General features: G+C 49.0%; 1 protein-coding gene across 1 annotated transcript; it reads left to right on the top strand.

Annotated features, from left to right (window-relative positions):
* Window positions 1–3,981: 3,981 nt before the first annotated feature.
* OVGP1 (oviductal glycoprotein 1) lies at window positions 3,982–20,917 on the top strand. Its single transcript, XM_075540385.1, has 11 exons — window positions 3,982–4,132; window positions 4,941–5,145; window positions 5,432–5,488; window positions 7,280–7,445; window positions 8,454–8,578; window positions 10,854–10,962; window positions 11,061–11,246; window positions 15,534–15,650; window positions 17,047–17,182; window positions 19,981–20,757; window positions 20,859–20,917. Exons 1-11 carry the CDS (start codon window positions 3,982–3,984, stop codon window positions 20,915–20,917), a joined length of 2,088 nt encoding a protein of 695 aa, XP_075396500.1.
* Window positions 20,918–22,616: the final 1,699 nt, after the last annotated feature.

The raw sequence follows: 22,616 nt of genomic DNA, 5'->3' as shown, positions 1-22,616 counted from the left end.
AATTTAAAAATTAGTCAAGAGCCATAGACCTATGTTTACAAACAAATACCCTTTAAGTGAAACTAAGCTAGTTTTATTTTCATTTCAAATTTTATTTCAGAGCCACACGTACATACCAAAAGAGCCACATAGGGCTCTTGAGTGCAGCTGGCCGGCTCCTGATCTCGGTGGATGTAATAAAGTCAAGGTGGTTTGCAGCGCTATGGGATTTCTTCAGTGAGCCAAGTCCGTGCCATTTGTAAATGTGGTACTCTGTGTGAACAGGGAGGGATCTTTTCCAAGTATCTGGGTGGAGGTGTCAAAATAAAACCAAGGTAAAAAGCAGAGGCTGTCTTTCCCCCTGGTTTCGGACAGCAAGTACACAGCGAGAGGTTGAGAGTGAACCGAGACATGGCCCACTGATTGCTAACATAACCCTCATTCAGCATTTGACGGTTCACCACCTGCCCTATATACAAAGAGTCATTGTTGCCAGCAGTCCGGCACAGCCATCCCTGAATGAATCGAAGGCCATTGCTGGGCACTCTTTGTTCTCAGCATCATCAGTCATTTCTGCAGGCAGAGGAGGGTCAGGTCTTACACTGACTAGCCAAGTCCATTGGAGCAGAACAGGAGCCCAGGGTACTGACTAAAGGTAGACGAATGAGGTTCTCACTGGGAGGCAAAACTGGCTTCCATGGAGAGAATAGTGTTCACAACTGGTGCTTCTTGTGGGCTCGGGGAAGGCCACAAGCCTAGTAGAAAAACAGTCACGGCAAACGGAGTCAGGGAGTTAGGCAAGGGGGAGATTCAGAAGCAGAGGGACTCAGTCATTCCTTATCAAGGAGCCAGCAAGTCCCAGGGCCTTGGATGAAGGGACCCTAGCCAGACTGAGGAAGCCGAGAAGCCAAATGTGGGGCCAAGCAGTTCACCAGAAAAAATAAGGGACATTAAATGAAAGACTCAGTAGCATGCATTAGGGCACATGGATTCCTGGGGATGACGAAAGGACTATAAGTGAGCCATCAGAATTAGAAACTGCCAGGGACAACTACCCAATGGTACAAGTGGCTTGCCAAGCCGGATCCAGTATTGGTCTCAGGAAGTCTCCCTATTCGGGTTACTATTAGCCCAAAGGTAGAGAGTGGCATTGAGCAGGCAGATGGGGCTCAAGTGGTCCCGTTGGTCTTCACTGCTGGGATTGGACTTCAAGTCTGCTTGGCAACAATTCCCATGCTTTCCCCACTGCACCCATCACGTGGGTCCTCAAAGGACCGCCACGCACACTAGCACTGGGGAGCGGAATCCACACAGTTACCAGACTCTTAGCTTCTTGAGGGCAGTCCACCGTCATAGCTAGAGTTCCTAGCCAGCTGGGCCCAGCATGCACCACATGTCTGGTGGATGTTAGCGGACTAACAAAGGATATGTGTGAGTCTGGGTAGACAAGAGAAACAAATCCATAGAAACTCATGTGTATAAGAGAGAGTTTTCTATAAAGGGTAGTTGTACATTAAGAAAGCATCCCAACCCAGTCCAGTCCAAGCCCATATGTCTGATACCAATCTGTGAAGTCCTCTTTAGACTCATGAAACACATGCAATGACGCTGAGTGCAGGATGACCACAGGCCAGTGGGTGGAAAAAGTCTTTGGATCCAGTGGCAGTGGAAGCATCTCAGCACTGGTCTCTACGTGGCTTCACCAGCTTCCAGCTGCATCAGGGTTGGTCCATGTGGCTTCTCCTCAGGGATGCCTCGCAGGGAGTCTGCATTGTCAGTAGAGTGTCTTGCCGGGAGCAGGCCCCGAGAGAGAGCAGTGTCTCCCACCTCCGAGGAAGAAATACCGGATTTCCCAGAATCCTCAGGAGAAGGCCATGCCCACACAGAGACCTCATTGGCTATGACCTGATTGACAGGCTAGACTCCATCCCTACGCTCCTAATCCTCAAACTGGCGAACGATGATATAACTACCACAGATGGCCAGGATGGATGAACAAATGGAAACATAGTTTCTCTTGGTGGGACCCTCTACCAGGCCTTCTGAGATATTTTGGTAAAGAAATTATCTCCCCTATGCTTTTTATTCCATTGATGTTGACTCCATGGTCTCCAAACACCTGCTGATTACAACCCACAACAAACACACAAAACGCCTTCCTGCTTTCCTCATACTGGAGATGAAGGGCGGAGGTTATGAGAATCCAGAATACCAGCCATTGTTATTTCCCTGTGCTGCTCCCTGGCTTGGCATCTGGGTACCACGTTAGTGACGCGTGCATTAGGTCCCCTGGTCAGGCTTTGGGGAAAAGCGCAGGTTAGATCATGAAGAACAGGTCGTTGCTGGTCGTCCTTGACTGGACTGGGACTCGAACCCTGAAATGCGGAGCACACGCCTGGTCTGAGACACACTGAAGGAGAAAGAAGACTGGCGAATCTTAAGAACAGCTGGCTCGCAGACCCATTTTGTTCATCCTTCATATTGCTGCTTGCTGTCTATTTTTAAGCACATCGTTTGGTGCCCAGAATCCTGTTCATCACGTTCCATAGGCTTATGATACATACGTGGACTCACATGTTGTTGGCTCCACAGAAATTCAGATGTGTGTCTTCTCTTGAGAATTCTGTTGTCCACACACGCTGGGTCTGCTTCCCGCCGGGCGACCAGGGGAGGCTGCTCAGAAGTGCTGACCCTGGTCTTGCCCGTGTCTGTGGCCTTCTGACCACGAGGCCACACATCAGCGATGTCCGTCCTTGAGCACTTACTCTTCCTAAAGTGAAGAAGGCATGATTTCATTGTGTGCACTTGTCCCAGCCACGTGACCTGTCTGGCGAACGTCAGCGTTTGTGTTTGAGAACTCGGCTCTCCTGGGCGGCCTGCTTAGTGCCTCTGATGACATCTGGCTTCCATGTCATTGACGGAGGTTTCCATTCATTGAGTCCTCGTTATAAGCGGAGCACTTGTTAAGAGTGTTGCATCCACGATCTTTTGAACATCTAGGGCAACATAGAAGGCAAATAAGAGCCGTGATCGGTGTGTTGCAAATGTGGAAATTGACGTTTCAAGAGGCCAAGTGACCTACTCAAGATGACAACATTTCTCAGCGGTGTGGCGACATTGGGATTCAAATCTTATCTCCATGAGTCCAAATCTGGGTCTTTAAAACATTGCCCAACCCATAGTCTTACAACAACAGACCGACGGCTTCAGTGCTGTGCTTCTCCTCCATCCCGAGCCCACGGGGGCGCTGTCTACCAGGATGAGGGTCTGAGCAGTAGAGAGGGGCTCAGGAACATTGCTCTGTGCTGAGCACGACCCAAGGGGACGCCTCCTCCAGGCCGGTGCTGGCCCGAGCGGGGACCTTGTTTCTGAGAGTCAGTAAGAACGGGAGGTGCCAGGGGCACCGTGACTCTGAGGCGGCAGCTCATGCATCGCCGACTCTGGCACTGGCGTGTGTGCGCAGCTGGGCAGTCCCGGGGCTGTCCATGGGGGAGCGCGGATAAAAGGACTCCAGGTCCAGCCTCACAGCTGTCAGACCTCCAAGATGGGGAAGCTCCTGCTTTGGATTGGTGAGTGTGACGGGTCCCTCCTCCCCTCTCCCCATAGTCTCACAGGCTGGACTTAGGGGGGTCTACATGAGGTAGACATAAGATGGGACCCACCACCCACCTGTCAGTTTGCCACACTGGTGCTTGCATGTTACTCTGATGCAGAAACATAAAAATAGCAACAGGGTCCCTTGTGGTGGCCAGGTCCCAGCAGACCTTCCAGACTGAGACAGACTAGGGAGAAATGTCTGGAGATCTGATTCTGAAAATCAGTCTGTGAAAACCCGATGGTGCCCAAGGGGATACTGTCCGAGAGAAATCCGAAAAAGGAGCTTGCTGGGTTGGAAGGCACTCAAAAGACACAGTGGCTGTGACCGTGGCCTTGGGCATATTCAGGGCCATGCAGGGGACACAGGACCAGGCAAGGTTGCATTCTGTGGTGCTGGGAGTCGCCATGATTGAAGCCAGCTGGACGGCCATTCGCCACAACAGTTGGATCGCAGCGAAGGGCAGCGGCGCCCGAGAGGCCTGGTGCAGGCTGTGGTGTCGAACCGGACTGTGCGACGGAGAACGCCGCCTACAGCAGAACCTCTGCGGGCGGGAGGGTCCAGCATAGGTCCATGTCCAGCCGAGCATGAGACCCGCAGGATCACATCATTTTCCAGGACTGAAAAACCAGAACAAAACACACACACACACACACACACACACACACACACACTCTTGTCCTAGCGCAGAATATGTGTGCGTGTCATGTTGGTTGGCGTGAGCAGGAGCTTAGACAGACAGACGAGCTCATCTGCCCAGCTTTGAAGGAGGGAGAAGGGATGAGTGCCATGCTTGCCTCCATGTAGGCATCTGCCTGGGGGGCGGGGAGCATGCTTAAGGGGCGGTCCTCTGGCTGAAGGGGAGGGGCTGGGACTTGTCACTCAGGGAACACCTCTGAGGGTCATTCCTCCCTTTGTTCCCTACAGGGTGGGCTCTGGCCCTGGCACACTGTGATGGTAAGGACTTTGGGTCCCCTCCTGGGCAGGGGGGAGTCTCTGACCCTCCATGTTGAGTGTTCTCTGCAGTCCCACCCTGCTCGGCTCCTTGTCCAGGATTATGGATCTCATTTACTTCACCAGAGAGAATTGGATCATGTGCTCTTGGCCAATCACCTACTGTGTGTCAGGATGCAGACTTGAGGCCCAGTATTTCATAGGACAGTCTCTCTTTCCCAGGAGGCCTCAACAGTGGGCGAGGGGCCCCGAAAGCAGGACTTTGTGAGAACATGGGGGAAGGACCTGCAGTGGCCTGGATTCTTGGGCTGGTATCTGTACTGCTCTGTGGGAGCTGAGTGTTCCTCACCCCTCACTCCTCTTTCCCCCGTTCTTGGGTGTCTGCCAATGACTGTGTGTTCTCCCCGGCCAGGTGTGTCCCACAAACTGGTATGCTATTTCACCAACTGGGCACATAGACGACCTGGCATGGCCTCCATCTCCCCTAAGGACGTGGACCCCTTGCTCTGCACCCACCTGATATTTGCATTTGCCTCAATGGAAAACAACCAGTTGGTGGCGAAAACTGCCCTGGATGAGGCGGTTTTCTACCCAGAGATCAACAGGCTCAAGGAGAGGTGAGCTCTCCTTCCTTCCTTCCAAGCCCAACCTCTTCTTCAGGGTGACTCCTGAAGCCCCTTCTCCCACCCAAGGGCTGCCTCCTGTGAGCAGTGGCTGCGGTTGTCTCTGCCTGCTAGCAAGTCCTCTCTCTCCTCTCTCCTCTGCCACCAACTCCCAGCGCAAGCTCTCATCGCCTCCCTGGGCTTGCCTCCCCGCCTCCTGTTTCCCGGTCTGAATGAAGCGTGGCTACAGCTGTCCACGGGGTGAGGACCCAGCTGACCCTCCTCCTTTCCTGAACCCCAGGAACCAGCGGCTGAAAACCCTGCTGTCTGTTGGCGGGTGGGACTTCGGCACGGAAAGGTAAGGGTTTGGGGTCGCCTTCTTCCTGGGGTGGGGGACGATGACAGTGAGGGAATGGACGTGGTAAACTAGAAGAAGGGTTGGGGTGGGGAAGAGCAGAGCCCTGGCCTGGCCCTGGCTTCAGAGACACCCTGACCTCTTCTCCAGGGAGGCTGGGGGTTGGAGGTGGGAACCTGGGAATTCTAACAGCCAGGTTGCAGAGGAGGTGGGAGGAATGAAAGGGGGCACTGGAAACGGGCCCCTGAGCCTTCATAAGAGGCAGGGGCTTTGTCTCAAAGTGGGGAGGAATACGGGACAGGACAGAAGAACAAACCCCAAAGCGCACGGGGTTCATTTAATAACGAAGCCAGCAGTGCCGAGTTCAAAAGACGCTAGGTTCAGTGCCTTGGCGCCTAGTGAGTGTTCAAGACATGCTCCCATTAGGCCTTTGTTCTCCCCCCCTCCTCCCCCAAAGGCAATGTGGAGATTGCAAAATGCATTTCTGGGTCCTGTAGAAAACCCCGCCTATTTCCTGGCTAAGGCCTGAGGTGGAGGCCAGTACCACTCTTCTTACCTTAAGGAGACAGGAGGTGTGGTGTGTGTGTGTAGGAATGATTTGGAGAGTACTCGTGATAATAAAGAGCCCTGGTTAACTCACTAGCTGCTTAGCAGAAGACAAGCGCTGGCAATCAGCTCCTGTAAGATTATAGCCTACGAATTCCTATGGGGCAGACCTGCTCTGTCCGGGGGGGTCACCATGAGTCGGAATGGACACGGTGCCCCACGCCGACAGCAGATGCTAAGTGGCTTCCCTGAGCCCCGAGCTTCCCCTCTCTCAAAAGGGTGACCACCTTTCAAGTAATGAACATTTGCTAGATGCTGATCTAGGTGCTCACACAGCGCATCTCATGGACCCTCAGGAGAAGCTCACCAGGTGGCTATTTGCACCCTCAACTTGTAGGAAAATAGAGTAAAAGTCAGGGGCCTGCAGGAATGTGCCAGGTGGCACCCAAGATGACCCTGTGGGGAGGTGGCACCACAAACCCAGCCTCAACTAATTCTGAATTTGGGCACCTTTCTAACCTCCATGCGCAAGTCTCACTCACATTTGCTTAACGCTCCGCTCTAGTGAGTTAGAATGTCTTTTCTTTCCATAGAATGGAAGAGAAAGTAGACCAAAACAGATCCATCAAACAAGCGAAGGAACAGAGAGGAAATGGGGTGGGGTCCCTCATCAGAGCCTGGGCCTGTGGCTTCAGCGTCTGCAGCCCAGTCCCGGATTAGGTCAGAGATCTTCCCGGAAGTGCTGGCTCTTGGTTCATGTTTTCTCCCCGAGTCCAGCCGAGGGAGGACAGGTCAGTGGGAGGACAGGGCTGAGGAACGGGGCAGTTATCCTTGAGGATGTGCAGGGAAAGGCCCAAGTGCTTTACCAGTGGCGGCACCAAGTCTTGGGTGGAGGGCTGGAATTAGCCCGGGCTCCCAAGGCCAGGTTATGCTCTTTGTTTTGCACCTGCTGCTCCCTGTGCACCTGGCCAAGGGTAGGACGTGGTTTTCATCTTCTACCTGTTGCCTGAAGTCCTCGTTCCTGGGTATCTAGCTTCTGCTGGCAACCCCACCTCATCCCTTTAAGTTCCCACCCTCCCTCCATCTGCCTGAATAAGAGTTCTAAGAGCTAAGAGCTTTTTAGTGTTTCTAGATTTCCTGGTCTTTCCTTCGGCCTCTTCTGTGCCACCCAGAGGCCAGCGAGCAGCCTGGTGGGAGGCTGTGATCCTGTGGCTGGCGGTCCTTGCCTCACCCCTTCTCTTCCTGCAGGTTCACGACTCTGCTGTCCACAGCCACCCGTCGCGCGAAGTTTATTCAGTCAGCCATCTCCCTCCTGAGGACCTATAACTTTGATGGTCTCGACCTTTTCTTCTTGTACCCTGGACAAAGAGGCAGCCCCCTGCATGACCGGTGGGACTTTCTCTTCTTGATTGAAGTAAGGCCAGTTTGGGGGCTGTCCAATCTGGACATGCGTATGCCTCAGAATAATGTGGACGCACAAAACTCACCTGGGGACCTTTTTAAAAGGTAGATTGTGAGTCAGTTTATCTGGGTGGAAAGGCAAATTCTCAACAGGGACTTTGAATTGGAATGAACCCATTTCAAGTCCTGATTTTATCTTATCTGGGCTCACGGCCTCTCTACTCTTGTGAAGAGTTCCACTCTCAGAAGCCCGGGAATCTCTACTCTGTCCTATAGGGTCGCACTGACTCACTGGCAGCGAGTTTGTTTTGCTGGGGTGGTGGGGGAGGCTCAGCATCAGGCTGGAGACATGGGCAGGACCAGGGCGGTTGAGAATTAACAGACGTCCCTTTGCGGTCATCGCCTTGGAGGTGCTGGGTGAAAGAACCACTGGTGGCTGTCCGATGGCGGCTTGTTCCTCTGTCTGATTCTGGGTCATGGTCCAATCGTCTGGAATGCCCCCTGTGCGCAGGCTCCGGACTCCCACCGGCAGTGTGACGTTAAATCCTGTTTCTGAGACAGCTTGCTGCTGCTGTTGACTGCCGTGGCGGTGGTCCCTGACTCATGCTGATCTCATGCATGCTGGGACCAGACGATTGTGATCCATCAGGTTTTCATTGGCTGCCTTTTGGTAATTGACTGAGATCTCTGATGAAGCCTACTCGACATCATGGTGATATACAAGCCTCCACGGACGGATGGGTGGCGGCTGCATGTGGATGTCGGTGGGGAATCTGACCCAGGTCTCTTATTGGAAGGTGAGAAATCCGCCGCCGAACCGCCACTGCCCACTCCTGAGTCTCTTCATGACCCACCACGTGAGGCCAGGTCTGTGAGCGCCTGGGTCAGGTTTCCCTTACATCCCAGCAGATGAAGGCACTCAGCATGATACATGGCAATCTGTCAGCCACACCGTCTCCGTCTCTCTCTTTCCCGGACTCTCTGCTTTGCCTGATTCTCAGTGTCCCCCTGTTCCTTTTAGGAGCTCCTCTTTGCCTTCAGAAGGGAGGCCGCCATCAGCTGTCACCCAAGGCTGCTGCTCTCGGCTGCGGTCTCTGGGGCCCCGCACATCATCCACACATCTTATGATGTCCGCTTTCTAGGACGGTGAGTGGATGCTGGCAAGATGGGTCAGGACCCTGCTGGGGAGGAGGTGTCTCCCCAGAGCTTCCCACATGCCTGCCTGGGTATGGGTGCTCCGTTGATGGGTGTCGATGGGTGCGTAGGGATGAGGACAATGGCTACGTCCATCACACCGTGAGGCTTTCTCGAGAAGATCAGAGGGGGGTGAAGTAGTGCTGTCCCTCTCCCAACATCATCATCTGGGAAGGGTCTCTGTAGAGCCCACTGCTGAGTCTCACAAGACAGAATCCCATGGGGCTGGCCACTGCCTTCCCAGACAGCAGCTATGGGGAGTCTGTGCTACAGGTGGCTGCGACAGGAGGGATAGATGATTGGACAGTGTTCACTGCCAACTCACAATGACCCCTCCCCCCCGTGGGTTTCGTTTCTGAGCCTGTAACTGCTCATAGGAGTAGAAAGCCCAGGTTGTCTCCCATGAAGCTGCTGGTGGCTTTGAACTGCTGACCATGTGGATGGCAACCCAAAGCATAACTGCTTCACCTCCAGATTTATAACTACTGCCTCACAAACCAAAAGTTAGAATGCCCATGCAGACCCACTTTGCAGAGCGTTGAGTTTCTAGGCAACAATGAAGTTAAACAGAATGGCTCATAAATCGTTCTGGACATGCTGACTGAGTTATGTAAGCCTCAGGAATCAAGAGGCTCCAAATGAGGAACCTGTTGAGGATGCAGAACAAACAATAGGAAGGGCAGCTGTCAGATCAAGGGTGGGCCATTTGAATATTTATAACATCATGTGAGGGTCATTCAAATGTATCTACTCAAAACTTAGCCTGCCATATTTGGTCAAACATGTAATTAACTTACCCCTCTGTGATGGCTGGAATTGCTTCTCTCTGGTGACGCGAGCTGGTCTTGGTGCTTTCCCGGATGTTCCCCACCTGTGACCTGGAGGAACTGTTTCAATGGGGGAGATTCTGTGCCAAGTAGAGCATACTCATGCTGGTCTTGAAACCAGGCTGGGTTGAGGGACCCCGCCTTCACTGAGCCGAACAACCTCAGGCAAATGAGTTGACCTGTCTATTTCCATTTCCTCTTTAGAGACAGTTATACTACTTAACTCAGAGGATATTGATCAAGTTAAAAGGGAATGAGATAATTAGTTTAAAGCCTTATCTCTGTTACCTGGTAACTGCTTAATTACACAACACTCAAACTGCAAAACTCACCGCCATCGGCCCGTTCTGACTCATAGCCACTCTGGAGGATAGGTTGGCACTATCCCTTTGGGATTCTGAGACTGACCATTTTTATAGGAGGAGACAGACTCATCTTCCTCCTGTGGAGCAGCTGGTGGGTTTGAACTGCTGACTTTATGGTTAGCAGCTCCGTGGCCCCGGTTAAGAGCTGGACAGCTAATGAAAGATTTGCAGTTTGAACCCACGTCATCGCTCTACAGCTACAGGCAAGACTTGACAGCCTGCCTCTGTGTAAAGATGACGGCCAAGAAAACGTCATGGAGCAGAGCTCCTGACTCATGGGGTTGCTATGGGTTAAAATCTACTTGACAGCCCCCATTAGAAACTTAAAAACTAGGAAAGCTTTCTAGAGGAGTTGAGTTTCAAGGGCTCCTGAAGTGGTAGAATGAGGCTCTTTCATGGCTATGGGACTCTGTGATAGGGCTAGTTCCACCTTCACTGTGTTGTGAATTTCCTATCATTCTTCGAGATGTAATTAACTTATTCTGTTTGGGGAGGTTTTGGGGGCACGTTCCCTGCCTCACTGTGTTAGAATGATGCTCATGTGACTCTGAACTCACACATGGATGTAGACCTCCGTTAGCACCCGCATCAGTCCTTATTCAAATAGTCTTCTTCTCCGACTTGGGCCTCGGCTGTGCACACCATGAATGCTTTCAGGGCAGCATCCTGATGCACAGTGGTCCTCAGCCAGAAGCCTGTTCCAGTGTCAGTATCTCCAGGGTGGGCACAGCCTGGGAAGGCCCCACGGGCAGAAAGGGAAGGGACGCTGAGGCGGCCAGTGCATACATAGCTAGTTCTCATTGCCATCGAGTTGATTCTGTTTCACAGCCACCCCATAGGACAGGGTAGAACTGCCCCTGTGGATCTCCAAGACCATGACTCTTTATGGGAGTAGAAAGGCTCATCTGTCTCCCATGGAACAGCTAGCGGATTCAAACTGCTGACCTTGTGGTTAGCAGCCCAATGCATAACCACTGCACCACCAGAGCTCCTATGCATAACTATGTAATAATCTCCTCCTCCTGTCTCTTACAGATACCTGGATTTTATCAACATCTTGTCTTATGACTTCCATGGGTCCTGGGAAGGGGTCACAGGACACAATAGCCCCCTGCACTCCTTGTCTGGAGACCCTAAATCATCGGTAAGAAAGGGAAAGATCTCAATAGGTCTAGGCACCTGCTTCTGGTCCCAGGAGATTGGTTTCTAACAAGGAAGGGTTTTCATTTTTCCCACCTGCAGGCATTTGCTATAAATTACTGGCGGACGCTTGGTGCACCCTCAGAGAAGCTCATCATGGGATTGCCTGCTTACGGACGTACCTTCTGCCTCCTCAAAGACTCTGAGGCTTGGCTGGGGGCCAAGACCACGGGACCAGGACTTCCAGGGAAGTACACCAAGCAAGCTGGCTTCTTGGCTTATTTTGAGGTGATGGGACGTGGGCCTCTCCTCAAGTGGGGAGAGGACAAGGATAGAGGCAAGCGCAAATACAGGGCAGCTAGATTTTGAGCAGAACTTTGAGCCCACAGAGAATTCTGATGGGTAGAAATGATAGCCTGGGAAGGGTTTCCCAGGCAGAAGTGGCAGCAGGCATGAAAAGACAGGATGTTTAGGGGATGCCAGATAGCAAGTGATGAGGGTCCTTCGAAAGGTCCTGGAAATATGACATTATCTTTTTGTACCATTCTCCATGACCTTGTTGGCCCCCAGACTTTAGGCTGCAGTAGTGTAAGTGCCAACCATCTTCCCAATTTCTGTTCTTTCCTGGGTGGACAGTGATGTTTTTGTTGCTCATCTAATGAAGTATGGTTATGAATGAGGCAGAGGTAAAATAAGGTTTTTGAAGGATATTATGAGTCAGAAAGATCATGGTAGGCAGAACTTTCAAAGCATCAAAATAAATGATTTATGCTTCTCTAGCACAACTAGAACACCTGTACTCACTGAAGGCCTATGTCATAGTTCTTATCGTAATGCTGGGTACAGGTATCAATCAAATGCTTGGTTGACAGTGACAATCTGGTTGGTCCCAACCTTTAAGACCTTTAGAGCTTCAAAAGCCAGGTTGATAACAGTTTGTGCTGAGATCTCATGAACAGAAAAGAACTTGTTTATGAAAATCGTTTGAAAAAAACCACAAACAGACCAGATTTAGTCACGGATCAGGTATGTTATGATTAGTAGCTTTATGTCGGTATTATTTACTAAACCCTGCTGTGTGGAGTCACAGTGTGGAGGATTATTAGACCTCAGCTTCCAAACCACAGACATTCCTGGCCCAGCAAAGTTGACAAGAAACCTATCCCACCCTACCTTTGTCAACTTGGGACCTGGACGCATCTTCTTTGGCCATACATAATCTTCAAACATTTTGGTGATGCTAGTGCCTAACATGATACAGCTAACATGTGTACAACTGAATTTACATCTTATTTTTGGTAAACAGACAGAGCAAAAACAATTGCTGCATACATACAAGGAAGAAATATATAAATGACAGTCCTTGTTTCTGCAACTGGTCATGTGGCCCGTAGCTGGCATTGAGAACTTTCTTCTTTCACCACCTATTCCATATGCCCTTTGCCCTCAGCTGGTTGTGCTTCTTTGTCTGGCAGCGTGACCCCAACCGTCACTCCTGCAGGATCTGGGTCATTAGTGGTCATAGTCAAGAGGGCTGCTGTAGTTTACAATGGACTTACATCACGGGCCACGATAATTCCAAAACTCAAAAAGCTGCCATCAAGCCGTGTCCGACTCACAGCAATAGGTAGACTGTCCCTGTGGGTTTCTGAGACTATAACGTTACAGGAGACGCCACATGAAACTCATTGCCACTGAGTCAATGCTGACTCAAAGTGACCCCCTGTGGGTTTCTGAGACTGTAGCTGTTCATGAGAGTAGAAGGTCTGTGTGGATTCAAACTGCCACCCATGTGGATCACAGCCCAATGTGTAACCACTACACCATCAGGCTCCCTGCAGAATACCTTGATTTTCTCCAGTGGAGTAGTTTCGAACTGCTGACCTTGCAGTGAGCAGCCCAAGTGGAACCATTCTACCACCAGAGCCCCTTCAAAACTCACTGCCAATTAGCTGATTCTAATTCATAGCGATCCTATAGGACAGGGTAGCACCATCCCTTAGGGCCCCGAGGCTGTAAATCTCTCTGGGAGCCCATAGCCCCAGCTTTCTCCTGCAGATGCTTATCTGACAGCGCGCCCCAGCTTTGAGCACTTAGACACAGCCCAAGGAACCCCCTGGACTCCAAGCGTATTCTTCTTTACTTCCATTATGCAATATCCATCACATTTCCTTTGGGTAGTCAAGATCGATCACACCACTCAGTAGAGTAACTTCCTTCCTTGCTTGTTGACCCAGAGACACGAGCACCCAACGTGGCCTGGAGGCACTCTTAACTGCCCGGTCACTGGAATCAGTGCTGTGTCCCCAGGCGGGAGCCTTCTTCCTTTTGGAGCTAAGCCCTCAGGGTCTGAAGAGCACAGAGTCGCAGGCACAGGGAGCACAGAGGCTGTTAGTGAGTCACTAGAAATAATAGGGGTCGGTGCCACTCCCTTTGCCACGCCTTGGTTTCTAGGCTGTGAATCTTGGATACTGAAGAAATGGTATCACATACCGGGTACTGGTATAGAGAATACACAGCCTCCTGGAGGACATTGCCCCAGTCTTGCCAAGTCTTGCCATCTAGCTGGGTCCATATTGTGTTTTTAGAAGGCCATTCCACAGTTCTATCAAGTGAGCTGACAAGAATGATAGAAAATATGATAAGACTAGAGGATTCCACAAACCCAGACCCATTGTCACACTTCATTTGCTGTGAAGTGGGTCCCTTGATGAAAGGGAATGCCGTGCGGTATGCCAGGCCGGTGGATCAAGCATTCTATAAGCTCATGGATGATAGTTTTGTCAGAAACATTGAATACAGAGAAGACAAATCCACATCTAGTGTAAATGTCTATTCCACTAAGAACAAAACACAGTGAAACTGGTCCAGTGTCATCAACCTACCACCCGTTTGCTAGATGATCTGCTTGAAGCATGGCCCCATTTCTTGGACTCAGTATTGGTCTCTGTTGCTGACAGATTGGGCAGTCAGCAGTGGCAGCTGCCAGGTGGCTTTGGTGAGTGGAAATCATTGTTGGTGCCACCATAGTAACTATGGGCATGGGCCAATTGGGCAGTGATAGGAGTGGCTGGGAAAGAGGATGACTGATTCCAGCGGAGCGTGTCATCCTATTGGTGAGCACTCACATGATACATAAATATCTCCACTTCTTCAGCCCTTCAGAGAGGTCTGTCGACGAACCTCTTTCCCATACCTACTTGTCACCAATTTCCCAATCATGCTCCTTCAAACTCTCTGGCCAAACCATTGACTCTATGAACAGTTACACATCTGGCCCCTTCTTTTAAGCAAAAAGAACAGCTATATGTACTGCTTGAAGTTCTGCCCCTTGGGAGGATTTCTCTTCACGACTGCCCTTCAGGGAGGTCCCAGGAAGGTTATGAGATGCTGCCGCTGTCTGCTTTCCAATGGCGCCTGCCTGTTGTGCAGAACAATCTGTGAACCAAGGACGTGTTTCCTTTTCCTCAGTCCAACCTATCATAAGGAGCTCCTCATGCGGCCATAGGTACAGTCTGAGAGAAGGAAGTAATATGATAGGGGTGGAGACTGCGCATTTCGGGCATTTCTTCTTCTTCTTCTTCTTCTTCTTCTTCTTCTTCTTCTTCTTCTTCTTCTTCTTCTTCTTCTTCTTCTTCTTCTTCTTCTTCTTCTTCTTCTTCTTCTACTTCTTCAAGTTTCCAAATATACATTTATTTTTTCTATGGTTTCCCTTTCTAAGTAATCTTTTAAAAATTAGTTTTATTGAAATATAATTTACATTTCATACACTTCCATAGTTCAGTCATATTAAGAAGTTGTAAGGGGCACTTCTTGAGGCGGCTTCCGGTCCGGTCTGAGCCCTCTCTCCTGGAGGCCCCTCACTTCGTGATAGAATGCTGCAATGCACCGTCAACCGTATGACTCTGTGGGGCAGACACTACCCAGTTCATAATGGACAGCTCAGGCCACAGGGTGCTTTGGGAGCCCATGGTGAGATGTTCAGTCTCTACTCAGGCCTAGTAACAAGACAAGAGCTACTTTTCAAAAGGGAAGTCGTTTTCTGCAGAGGGTGGGAGAGCTTTGTTCCTAAATTCTAAGGGTCTGCACGGTGAATCACCAATAGGAGCCTGCCCCAAACTCCAAATTGCAGCGCTATCTGCTACAGCCACTTCCAGCATCACGGGACCAGCTGAGTCACATGGCCCAAGCGGCAGAGTGGCATGTGTGGCAGCTTGGACCTGAGGCAGAGCCTTCTTTCCTTCTGGGCTCCTCTCAAAGCCAGAGTCACTCAAGTCACTTGATAAATAGACCCAGTGTAGCACATGCACAAGAAGGATGTGTTGCATCCCAAACGCAGAGAGATTCCTGGTGTCATTTCTTAAAGATGTCACGCATGCCTGTGTTCTCTCTCTCCTTCCATCCTGGACATTGGAGAAGGGAGCATGTAACGTTTAGAATTTGGTCTACCTTCTCATTTCCCAATGAGGGATTCTTGAACCAGCTGGGTCCGTGGGAGAAGGAGAAGTGTATCTGCTGGTGTTTCTCTCTATTTCACTGTGATCTACGGAACTAACCTTGTGGTCCTTTGGGCAGGTTTGCTCCTTTGTCCGGCAAGCAGAGAAAAGCTGGATCGACAACCAGTTTGTCCCTTATGCCTACAAGGGGAAGACGTGGGTTGGCTATGATGATGCTGCCAGCTTCACTTACAAAGTGAGAGCCTATTCCTTTTGTCCTGCCATATCATATATAGTATCCCTTTGTCTATAGTGTGTGTGTGTTTATTGGACAGAGGGCAAATAGGTGAGGAGGATTAGGTCAAATGACTTTCAGACACACTTAAATTTTAATTTTATCTCTGGCTTCTTAATTCCATCTAGTCCAGCCCTTTTACTTTGAAGGTAAGGACTCCAAATATTGAGAGAAGTCTCTTCTCTCAGTTCACACAGGTCGATGTTACAGTCTCATTTCTTTCATTTGAATCAGCTGATTTCAAAGAGGTAAATGCCAACCAGGCAAAAGATGCTCAGCACTCAGGGCATGTTGCTAACATGCAAAGGCTGTGTAGTCAGGGAATGCTTCCTGAGGGAAACGGGCAGGAGGGGATGACGCCTGTGAAAAAGTGTGGCTACAGAAAGCTCCTATTGAGTCCAAAGAAGACTGTGGTTGGAGCAGAGGCAATTTCTACAGCGGAGAGGAACATGTTGACCAGTCTGTGGAAGGACTTCAGTGCTGTTGAGGTGATTGGTCTTCATTAAGGTGCTAGTGGTGAGGGAAGCTGAGTTCAAATCCAGGCGATGCTTCTAATCACCCTGCTGCATTGCCTTCTGAGAATCCCCCTTATTGTACCCAGTCTAGAGATGAGCCCGTACAATAGGTTGATCGATCCTTTATTTTTTTTTCATTTAAAAAAAATTTTTTTATTTTAACAATTTATTGGGGCTGATACAATTCTTTTCACAGTTCATACATATACATACATCAATTGTATAAAGCACATCTGTACAGTCTTTGCCCTAATCATTTTTTTCTCTTTTCTTCTTTTACATTTTATTAGGGACTCAAACAAATCTTACCACAATCCATACATATACATACATCAATTGTATAAAGCACATCCATACATTCCCTGCCCCAATCATTCTCAAAGCAGTTGCTCTCCACTTAAGCCCCTTGCATCAGGTCCTCTTTCCCCCCCCCTCCCTCCCCATTCCCCCCTCCCTCATATGCCCTTGGTAATTTATACATCGTTATTTTGTCATATCTTGCCCTATCTGGAGTCTCCCTTCCCCACTTCTCTGCTGTCCCTCTCCCAGGGAAGAGGTCACATGTGGATCCTTGTAATCAGTTCCCTCTTTCCAACCCACTCACCCTCCACTCTCCCAGCATCGTCCCTCACACCCTTGGTCCTGAAGGTATCATCCACCCTGGATTCCCTGTACCTCCAACCCTCATATGTACCAGTGTACAGCCTCTGTCCTATCCAGCCCTGCAAGGTAGAATTCGGATCATGGTAGTTGGGGGGAGGAAGCATTCAGGATCTGGGGGAAAGCTGTGTTCTTCATCGATACTACCTCACACCCTAATTAACTGATCCTTTATTTTATAGGCAATGTTCATCAAGAGAGAGCATTTTGGGGGAGCCATGGTATGGACACTGGACCTGGATGATGCCAAGGGCACTTTCTGTGGCAATGGCCCTTTCCCCCTTGTCCGGATATTGAGTAATCTTCTGTTGAATGATGGTGAGTAGCTACGACCTAGAACCTGGAATTGGAAGTTGGGTGACAGACAACTTGGGTCACCAGGGAACGATGACAATCCTAGTGATCTGGTGCTGCTCTCTCAGAAATACCTCCGATGGATGGTTTTGACAAACTGGGCTATTTCTCACAGTTTAAGAGGCCAGAAGTCCAAATTCAGGGTGCTGGCTCTAGAGGAAGCCTTATTTCTTCGTCACTTCTCGGGGGAGATCGTGTTTCTTTGTGTTCCTGCTCCTGGGTGCTCTTCTTGTGGCTTGGACTCCCCGCCCCCCCCATCTCTGCTAGCTCACTTGCTTGTGTAATCTCTTTTACATCTCAAGAGAGAGACTCAAGACACACCCTATTTTACTCAACCTCATGAAGGCAGCAAAGACCACCCATTCCTAAATGGCATTTTAACCACAGAGATAAACCCCTGCCATCCCACCTATTCTGACTCATAGCGATCCCATAGGTCAGGCTTGAATTGCCACTGTGGTTTCTGAGATCATAACTCTTTACGGGAGTAGAAAGCCTCATCTTTCCCCCGTCGAGGGGCTGGTGGTTTAGAACTGCTGACTTTTCAGTTAGCAGCCTAGTGCATAACTACTACACCACCAGGATTCCTTCCAACCACAGACATAGAGGTTAGGACTTATATAAAATGATATAAAGCACATTTGGGGGCAACATGCTAACCACAGGGTAAGCAGTTCAAAACCAGTAGAGAACTGTGCAGGGGAAAGCTAACACTTCCTGCTCCTGTAAATATTTACAATCTTGGAGCCTGGGAAAAGAAGGGGTTTGAGGAAAGATGGCTGGGCAGCTCCTTCCTGTTCCCCGACTTGAGAGCAGTTTATACAGTGCCTCTGCCCACAGAGAAAACCACTAGTGTTGAAAGGAATCGACTTGAGGCCCTGTATAAGCAGCTAGACAGTGAACTCCCTCCGCCTAGCAGGAGGGAAGAAAGAAGTCCAAATCCATGTTGCTGCTGTCCCACTGGAGGACTTCATCGCACATTACCTTTGAACCACTTGGTCCAGAGGGCAGCAGACGAGCAGCGTAAAGAATCCTTTATTTCAGAGAATGAGAAGTACTATTGGTCAATTGGAAAAGATCCTAGAAAGGCTGCTGCAGACACCAGAGACAGAGATACTCAATTCTCAGACTGCTTCACAAAGGAGCAGTTCTTTTCAAGCGTTTTTCGTATTTGCTCACCTGGAGTACAGCTTGGACTCATTAGGATGAATGTTACATAAATGGGAAATGCAAATCTGCTCCGAGATGTAACATTTCCAGTTTGGACTTCTGGAAACCAAGCTCACTGCCTTCAAGTTGATTCCATCTCAGAGACCCAACATAGGACCTCTGAAGCTCCATGTCTTTCCCAGAACACAGAGCTCATCTTTCTTCCAGGGAGGAACTGGCAGGTTCCGACTGCGGGCCTTGCCGTTCGCAGCCCACCTCGTGAGCCGCTCTGTCACTAGGGCGCCTTCTATAGGCAATTTGCTAGAACATGAGTATTGAAATGAGATGCTCTCCACAGTGGTGATAGGGGAGTAAATGATTTAGTTCTTCCTGTTTGTACTTCTCTGTGATTTGTTCTTTAAACAAAAGTATGAAAATGTAAAGAAAAAAGTTAAAAAGATTTACCTCTTTGAAAATCCAAAGGGGCAGCTCCACTCTCTCCTACAGGATTATTGTGAGTCAGAGCTGACTGGATGGCAGTGAATGCCTGTTGGTTTTTCCCCCTTTGCTGTGTGTGTGTGTGTGTGTGTGTGTGTGTGTGTGTGTGTTTAAGGAGTTGGATTAGACTCATTGGCAATCAATCCATAACAGGTCAGAGGAGGAAAGGGCTCTTCTACTTTATGTAAAGGTCGAGAGCCCTCCGTCCACTTTGCAGAAGGTTGTAGAGGACGATACAAGTCCAGAGCCCGCTTGCAGGAACGAAGACTGTGCTGGCTCCTAGTTAGCGCTTAAAATGTGTTAGCTTAGGCGCCTGTCTCTTCATCCTGCTTTCATGGGACAAGGGCCAGAAAGAGGAATGAGGCTTCTTTGTATGTATCTTTTAGACCCAGATGTCTTCCTGGCAGTTCAGAGATAGAACTTGGCATGCCAGAGCTGAAAGATCCTTCCAGCAGTCTATAACCCTCATGTGGTGGATAGAGATTGGGAACCAGGAAGGTCAAGTCTAGGTAACACAGCTAGTCAGGGGCAGAGATCGATTCTAACCTAATTCTCCAAAAACATTTTTTTCCCTAGTACTACACAGTCTTTCTTGATTTTGTTCATGGCGCCCCTTACAATGTGGGTGCCAGGGGGTTCTTCTCAGAGATTCTGATGAGACCTTGGGAGCAAGGTCTTGCTACAGGTGCAGAAGAGCTCAAGGAGGGCTAGCACAGAGAACTAGCAGGACTCCCAGGAGAGTAAAGCAGCAAATCCATTGTGTGTTCACCAGTGCCTAGGACCTTACTAACATGGTGGGCTGGGTAGGGGATCAGGTCTTCTCTGTGGTGGAATTTCATCTCTGCCCTCAACTGGGAGAATTTTGAAATCCTCCCATTCTGGATCTTGGTAGCAGCAACTTTAGCCTGGGGGTAATTTTAGCCATGCCAATAATTAATAGTATTAGAAGAAAGAGGTAGAACTCATCCTTCGCTGGTGATTTTCCTTAGAGTTCAACTCAATCCCTTCCTCACAATCTGGGTTCTCATCTCTTATGGGTTCTTCAGTAACTGAGCTTGAGAGCAGGTGGTGAGCAAGGCATTGATCACTCATTTTGAGATTTTTTTTCCCCACAGGAGATGAGAGAGTGGCCACGGAGAGCCATAGGCACTATGAAAACACCATGCCTGGGGAGACTGTGACCCCTGGAAGGGAAACTATGGCCCTTGGAGAGCATAAAGTGACTCTGAAAAAGAAGAGCATGGCATCTGAAGAGATGGCCACATCCCCAACTGTGGCGCCTGAAGAGATGCTCACATCCCCTGTGGATTCTTCAACTGTGGCGCCTGAAGAGATGCTCACATCCCCTGTGGATTCTTCAACTGTGGCACCTGAAGAGATGCTCACATCCCCTGTGGATTCTTCAACTGTGGCGCCTGAAGAGATGCTCACATCCCCTGTGGATTCTTCAACTGTGGCGCCTGAAGAGATGCTCACATCCCCTGTGGATTCTTCAACTGTGGCGCCTGAAGAGATGCTCACATCCCCTGTGGATTCTTCAACTGTGGCGCCTGAAGAGATGCTCACATCCCCTGTGGATTCTTCAACTGTGACACCTGAAGAGATGCTCACATCCCCTGTGGATTCTTCAACTGTGGCGCCTGAAGAGATGCTCACATCCCCTGTGGATTCTTCAACTGTGGCGCCTGAAGAGATGCTCACATCCCCTGTGGATTCTTCAACTGTGGCGCCTGAAGAGATGCTCACATCCCCTGTGGATTCTTCAACTGTGGCACCTGAAGAGATGGCCATATCCTCTGTGGGTTCTTCAACTGTCATGTCTGAAGAGACGGATACATCCCCTGTGGATTCTTCAACTGTGACGCCTGAAGAGATGGCCATGCCTCCTGTGGGTTATGCAACTGCAGCATCTGAAGAGCTGACCATGGCCCCTGTGCATCATCCTCTGATTGTGACCCCCGAAGGGACAACCACGATCCCTGTGAATGTTCAGGCGGAGACTCCCACTGGAAGGATGACTTTGGCACCTGCAAGGAAACCTGTAACCCCTGAAAAGATTGTGACGCCTTTAGGAAAGATATTAGTCTCTTCTGCTGAGCAGACTAAGGCTCTAAGAGGAAAGAATTTGACTTCCCGGGTGAACTTTGACTGCCCGATGGGGAACTTAAGTCTCTGATGGAAGCTGAAAGCAGAATTCTGCCCTCTGGTCCTGCCAGGCAGCTCTCAGGAAACTTGCTTTTGACAACTTTTGTTTCCTCTCCTGTCAATTCAATGAACCTTCTAGCAGTTCCTTACTCCCTGGGGGTGGGGGGGTGGGTGGAAAGAAAACTCTTGTGAGTGAAGGAGCCTAAGCTCTCATGATGAGCGAGGCTGAGAGAAACTCTTGTCTTGTCCCCTGGGTGACCCAACAGAAATCGCCTGCACTTTCTAGTCAGAAACCATTCACAGCGGCAAGCAGGCTCCAAAGCCCATTTATTTTTCTGATGACAATCTGGAAACATAAAATCCATCTGCATTCTCTGAGGTTCCTTTCTTGAGATCACCCGTGTGATCTAATTGTTAGCTCCCCCCTTCAAGATCACCTTCCCCTATGGATAGTTTTGGGAAGAAAGAGTTAACGTTGCTCTCCATCGTGGGTCATGTGTGTCCCTCTTTGCTACTTGTTAACTTCATTATTGGCAGATCCTAAGTCTCTGTTTCCTATATTCCTCAAGGTAGACTGGGAAAAAGAAAGGGAAGTTGCGTTTTACAGGTATATTTTCAGCATGGTAAAATCCTAGCCGAGCCTGGTCAAATAACCTCGCCGGTTCTCTCCACAAGAAGCATTTGAGGGGAAGGCAAAACACGTGTGTGTGTCTTCATACTTCTTTTGTGTATCCTCCGGAAACACAAATCCCACATGCCAAACACACATTTCTGAAATGCATGGAAAGAGACAACGTGTCAGGAAACAAATAGAAGAAATAAAGAAAAATAAAATGGAAAATTTAGATAGAAGTGAAAATAAAATAACCACTCAAGAGTTTTAAAATCACGGACTAAATTCAACAGCAGAATGGAGATAATACAAGAATGAGCCATTGGATTTGAAGGTAGATTTATAGGCACGAACTAATCTGAGTAATAATAAAAAATTGAAAAACCAATGTGTCAGAAATGTATGGCATAATACCAAAGCTATAAACGTTGCTGTTGGATATACAGAAGGAGAGCCGAAAGGCACAGAACAGAAAACATTTGAATCATACTGTTCAAACACTTGCTAACTTTGGTGGAAGGCATAAACATAATGTATTCAAAGAGTTCAGCAGCCCTAGAAAAGGTCAAGTAAGAGAAATTTGTGCTCAGACATATAGTCAAACTATTGAAAACTAAATATAAACTTAGCATTTGGTGATCTCTATGGTGTAAATAAGAGACTAGGGAAATATGCTTCTCCTAAGTGAAGAGAGATAAAAATAATTAAATTAAGAAAACACTATCATTACAAATAATCCATGAAGGAAGGAACATTAGAAATCACCAGGCAGGCAGTCATCTAGTTAAAGACAAATTGATCTGTAATTATAATAATTACATGTAGACGCATGCCTCAGTTGAAAGAGATCATTATACTTCATACAAATCAATTTTATATTATTTATCAGAGACACATCATAAGTTTAAAGCAATAAAATAACCTAAAGAAAAATGATGAGCGGCTATATTATTAAATTACTAATAGAAACAAAACTTCCAGTTGTCCCTTTAT

This window comes from Tenrec ecaudatus, chromosome 1 (genome assembly GCF_050624435.1).
Source record: "Tenrec ecaudatus isolate mTenEca1 chromosome 1, mTenEca1.hap1, whole genome shotgun sequence".
In the NCBI taxonomy this organism is placed as follows: Eukaryota; Metazoa; Chordata; class Mammalia; order Afrosoricida; family Tenrecidae; genus Tenrec; species Tenrec ecaudatus.
This window is presented reverse-complemented; position numbering and strand designations above follow the sequence as displayed.

Bases quoted from the DNA above. Each gene is read 5' to 3' on its own strand.
- OVGP1 (XM_075540385.1), top strand. From the start codon at position 3,982: ATGATTGAAGCCAGCTGGACGGCCATTCGCCACAACAGTTGGATCGCA. The intron at 11,247-15,533 runs GTGATGGGACGT...TCCTTTGGGCAG, and splicing joins GCTTCTTGGCTTATTTTGAG to GTTTGCTCCTTTGTCCGGCA. The intron at 20,758-20,858 runs GTTATGCAACTG...GTGAATGTTCAG, and splicing joins GATGGCCATGCCTCCTGTGG to GCGGAGACTCCCACTGGAAG.